The sequence below is a fragment of the Acanthisitta chloris genome, unplaced genomic scaffold, assembly GCF_000695815.1.
Source record: "Acanthisitta chloris isolate BGI_N310 unplaced genomic scaffold, ASM69581v1 scaffold14170, whole genome shotgun sequence".
NCBI lineage: Eukaryota > Metazoa > Chordata > Aves > Passeriformes > Acanthisittidae > Acanthisitta > Acanthisitta chloris.
The window spans coordinates 69,459-75,251 of NW_008652315.1; the positions used below are offsets into that span (position 1 = coordinate 69,459).

General features: G+C 38.4%; 1 protein-coding gene across 1 annotated transcript in view; it reads right to left on the bottom strand.

Annotated features, from left to right (window-relative positions):
- Positions 1-4,429, bottom strand: part of PTPN14 (protein tyrosine phosphatase, non-receptor type 14) — a 40,023-nt gene extending 35,594 nt beyond the window's left edge. The window contains exons 1-3 of the mRNA XM_009076932.1: positions 4,422-4,429; positions 2,330-2,427; positions 165-232 (exon numbers count right to left, since the gene is read on the bottom strand). Coding sequence (XP_009075180.1) covers positions 165-232; positions 2,330-2,427; positions 4,422-4,429 — 174 coding nt within the window. The remainder of the gene's footprint in view (positions 1-164; positions 233-2,329; positions 2,428-4,421) is intronic.
- Positions 4,430-5,793: the final 1,364 nt, after the last annotated feature.

Genomic DNA, 5,793 nt, shown 5'->3' on the forward strand with positions numbered 1-5,793 from the left:
CATTCAGATGCAATCAAGTAAATTGCAGGTTTTGGGGAGCAAATTCTATTTCCACTACTGTTAGTTCAGCACTGGTGCTTTTACTCTGTTTTCAGCAAAGCCATCTCTGAGGTATGGAGAAATTATTCATAGAAGACCACAAAAGAGAGGGATAAGGAACTCACCATAGGAAACAAGACATATTCTCGGAGGAAGTCATGAGATTCAAACTGATTATAGTCTCCAAAATCCGCTGGAAAAAACAACACAATTACTCATTTTGGCACTTTCCACACATGTTAAGACCACACTCAACCTTTGGACAGATGATTAATTTCAAGTGGGCGAGTTCTCTCTGAAGCCACAACCCAGCACAAAGACTTCTGCTTGTATTTTAGCTTTTAACATGGAGGTCTGAAAATAATAGTGTTATTTCTGGAGACCAAATAAGAGCCAACATGCAATTTCTTTCTTTTGATCACTAATATAATGACCATTTGCAGTGCTTAACCATCAGGCGTGCAAGAGTTTGCTTTTCTGTAGACATCTTATACCCCATTAAAAAAGGCTGGGATTTCTCAGCCTCTTTAAAAATGGTGCACACACTTCTGCTCCTCCAATTTTTCCAGCCCTGACCAGGCAAAACCCACAAAATCCATTAGTCAGTTTGATTAAAAATTGTCCACAACCAAAGTGGGGGGAAGGTTTATCATTCTGCAGCCAACAGACCAGTGCAAGCACTGCGTTCATTTGACAGACTGGCCCACACCTTTCTATTTGCTTTTCTACTTTACATTTCTTGAATGTCCTTGAAACTGGAATTTTGAAAATGCTTCCTAAAGGCTAAACTACATTAAAAAAATGCCCAAAACAATGCCTATATTTATCTATCTGTTAAGTACACAACAGTCTATATCAAAAGAATATCTTGCCAGGAGGTTTTTATTTTATATTAATTGAACTGGATCAAACACCATCTACAAGATTCTCATATTATAGAAGCTGGAAATCCCCACCATAAATCATATTATCTAAACATTCTTTCAAAGCTTCTAGACAATTTCACATATTGCAGGATGCCAAAAATGCAGTTTCATTTTGTTTTTACCTCAGAGTTATGTTTTAACATAAACACAAAGAAATCAAAATGGACATAAAACAGAGCCTGTAAGTTTAAAAAAAGTAAGTGTTTCAAAGTTGATTGCATCACATGCAAAGGACAAAGGGAGTAAAACAATGTCCAGAATAAAGCAAGATTAGGTGTAGCATTTTGATGCAATGGTCTTTGAAATAAAATAGATTACGTAGAAAGTTCAGAATAGAGGAAATTACTTTAAAGTGGTTACAAAGATTCTCTAGCACACTCAAAATTAGGAAAAAGCTCCAAAAACACAGGACCAGTGACACATACTATCTATTCAGCCCTAACTTACACACCAGAAAATCTTCATTTACCTAAACTGAAAGATTCATTTGAGAATCTTATACATATTTTTCTTTATTAATCAAATATTTCAAGATTTGACAGGAAGCATTTTTTTCTTCAATTTTTAACCAAGACCTAAGATAACAAAATGGCATTTCTACTGCTTTAAAAGATACCATATTAGAATTACTCTCCATTGAACGTTTAACTTTCAAGAATCAGACCTTCATGTTTATTTATGTATATTTGTATACTGTATATATATAAATGTATATTTATGTGTACTTCCCTTCTCAGACAGCATGCACGAATTGCTGAAACTCTACCTTAGGTTCTCATAGTCAGTTGTAGATAGACTGAAACATACTTTATCCAAATACAGGGCTTCTTCCTCTGCCCATATACATTATATGATCCCACTTTTATTGATGTCCTTAGGAGGCTCAGAATAAAAATCATGTTGTAAGAAGTAGCTTATTATTAATAACTCACATAATTATGGTCATGTGTTCTTTTATACTTCAGATAACACTGTACAACAGAACAAGTTTTTAATTAAAGGCAAAATTAAAGCTGGTGCTGTGTGCTTTGATGTAATTTGCATTTCAAACCAGAGAATGTGAAGCAAATTCATTACTGCAAAGTACTCCGTGGTCAGGGTTGGAAGAACTTGAGTTTTGTTCAGATTCGCTTACATGAATTTTAGAAATAGGAAAGTTGAACACTGTGATGTGGTCCATCATTCCCTCCCCAAGGGTGTGAGTCTTTCATCAATGGGAGTCCACCCATGCACTTTTAAATCAATAGCAAACCCAGCTGTTGTGAGTAGGAGTCATACAAGGCCTTAGTTAGTGCCCAGTCAACACAGAGAACAAGTCAAAAGAGTCATTGTGGGAAAAAGGCTATAAAGCCATGTCATCTTACCTTGCACTGCCAAACCAGCTAGTCGAATTCCCTGGTCGATTGAAGAAATTAGTCGGCCATCAAGAACATCCTTTTTCACTTGTAGGTAATACTGATACCTACAAACAAAAAAGGAGCACAAATTATAACAACTCTATGTTGGTACATCTCCTACAAAAAAAAAAAAAAAAAAAGACAACTGAAAGGAAGAAAAATTCACCCCAAACAGGTCAGGCTGTTAAACAGCAAGTCTGTACCTGGCTTCAGAAGCTCCACATTACCAAAACAAATCAATATGCTCCCTACGTGTGCAATGCTTCTAGGTGGATGAAAGGGAAAATAAAAAGTTCTAATTTGTGTTCCCTAGACCACACAGAAGAGGAACATTTGCTGGGATTACCTCTTCCATAAATTTTATAGAGGTTATTGAAGACCATGCAATCACCATTGCAAAAAGGAGCTGTTCCATATTTCTTCTACTGGTTTTGTTCCAGTGTCACCATTTTGACTGAAGAAACAGTATTTTAGCACTACACTTTGGCCTGATGATGAAACTAACTATGGCCGATATAAAAGTTTTTTAATTGGCATCTTTCATGTATAAGAATGATGTAGACACACACAAATATATGTGTCTAAATATAGTTCTAATATAATTCACTTTCTGATCTGCAAACTGTGACAGTTTAACCACAGCAATAGAACTTCAATGTTTCACATTACATTTGCAATAGCGTAGATTGAGACAAACCAGAAGCTTTCCATAAAAAGCCTAACAAGTTACTGTCTCCATCCACACATCCCCTCCATCCACTGAACTGGACCAGATCCACAACAGAGTTGGCCAAAGCTGCATGGATATGTCCCCATCCCTTTGGCATATCAGGTTAAAGCCCAGTGGAGACAGGTTCATTATACAGTTGAGTTACAGTGATATAACGATCTCATGCTAATTGGCCTAAACTTTTGGTGCAGACATATGTAGCTGGTACCAGCTAAGATGAAACACAATTCCTTCTCAGCTGGCACACAACTCCTTATTGGGTCTGAGCCCAAAGGCCAAAGTACTGTACCACAGTAGCCACAGTCCATGTGTGCACACAGCCTGAAGCTCTCAACTCTTAGACCTGCTGATAGTAACTGATGCACCTGGGTGAACCAAGTTAGGAGCTCCAAAAACCAATAAAGGTGCTTTTTCAGGCTATCACCAGACACATCAGTTTGGCTGCAGCTGAACCAGGTTAAGAGGTTACTGGGCCCTTCAGCTGCATGCCTGCTTGTCCCCTAACACAGAGGGCATCCACTAAAATGGCATGGATTTAAAAAACAATTGCATGTGATAAACTGGGATAGAAAGAAATGGCACACAAGCATGCCAGCCAGTCCCAGAGACTGCAATCTCTGCAAGGCAGACAGCAAAGAGCAGTCAGAAAGTCTGTAGGCAGTAAACTCCCAACTTGGTTGCAACCAGCACACCACATCTGACCTTAACTTTGAACCTTTAGCAAAGAAACTGTTCTGGTCTTGTTTTAGACTGTAAGTCACCTTCCAAGTCTCAGGGAAAGGAGAACCACTGCAACATCACTTGTTACAGGGATTAGACTGCCTTAACTACACTTGCAAATGTTACCATTTAGTGCTGTGTAGAGGTGTTTGAAAAATATAATCTCATTTAAAATGCTCAGATTTGGCTTTCACACAGTCTAATGAAGATTAAAACTTTAGGAGGTTTTGAAATTTGATTGAGAAGGGCAGTGTAAAAAGCATACTGCTTCTCAGCTTGAGTCCTGTGCTTCCATCCCAGGTTTCACACTTGCTCAGAGACAAATCAGCTTGTTTCCACTTCTTTGCAATGACTAAATCCCAATCCTGAAAATAGACACGCTTTCACAAAAGCTTGACATAAACTGCTTTAACAAGTATGCAGGTGAGCAAGTGTTTGCTGAATTTGGTCTTCAAGACTATTTGTGTCCATGCTACATATACATGTGAGTTACGTATTCTAGTCTAACTAGAACAGTAAAATTCACATCTGCCATAAAGTTAGAGCTATTGTTAAAACAAACACAACATTAAGAGACTACATAAAAGTCAAAACAATATAAAATCTTACAGCGACATCCTAGCTCTACAGAAGTCAAGAATGTCACCAGCTTTATTGGAGCCATGATTTCAACCACAGCGTCCTCATAACTATAGATAAACCACAAAGAATTATTTAGGTAAGCATCACCAAAAATATGATGTCAATGCAGTTACCATAGCATCAAATACTGCAACCCACCCTTTCAAAAGAAACATTGATGTGGGGCTTTAGTTGCCACTTTAGTTGCCAATACTTTAGGAAAATCAATACAGCAACAGCACCCACTGTCTGAGAAAGATGTCCATTTATAGGCTTTTCACCCAGTTACTGGAAACAGGTCCCATTTAAAAATCTTAATAGGAGTATTCTACAATATCATAGAATGATAGAATGGGCTGGGTTGAAGGGACCTTAAAGACCATCTAGTAAGTTTAGGATTTTTTATATATTGTAGATTGACACATAGTAAGAGACTAAAGGACATATATAATTAGTGCTCTCACATTAACTAGTGTATCCATCAGGAAAAACCTCATTGAGAATGTTGTTTCCTTTCACAGGCAAATGTACTGAAGTGCAATCACCCACTATGGCTCCTGTTTCAATGGAAGTGCCAAGAAAAATGGAAGACGATTGAGGCAGAAACCTGTGGTCTGTACCTGCTTCATCACTACCCCTGTGGACTGATGGTGACAAGGGACACCTACCTAAAGGGATACCCTGACATCTCCTTTCATGCTGGTCAAATAAGGCATGAACTGGGACATCTTTCCCAAGGCACGAGCTGGGGTGGCTAATACCATTGTCAAGGCAGAGAAGGCACATACCCTGGAGGAAGCTCTACTAGAAGGCTCTAATAACTCCACCAGCCACAGACTCATGGCTCAGCCATGCTGCAAAAACTGTGGTCAGGCTTCCTGCCCAGTGAACAGAGAGGAGCAATTGGCCCATATTCTGTCAGGGATTTGAGTCTCCTCCATCTGAAATTACATAAAATGCTGTTTTTATGTCTCTATGCTAGCAGAAATGGCTCTTTGTCCACTTAGGTTGCAAAAGTAGATCTATAATTTGAGGGAAATCAGACATTTTAAAAATGATTTGGCTATAGATTCACTGAGGAAAGCTGTTCCAGAATAGCAGATAAAAACATGCATTTCATAGGCCTTCTATTAGGTGGTTGAGTTGGGAAAGCATATGGAAAGTGAACAAAAGAGAAGTTTGCAGTCTGCACTCCCAAGTAACAAAAGACAAAAAAAATTCAAAATTAAGACTTACAAAGTTTTAATCACAGAGCCATTCTGGCATACTAGAGGAGTGCAGGGCAGAAAAGACACCACCACAGCCAAGTGGGCCGAGAGCTGAAATCTCTCATCTTTGTTGCTCACTTTGGGTTAAACAT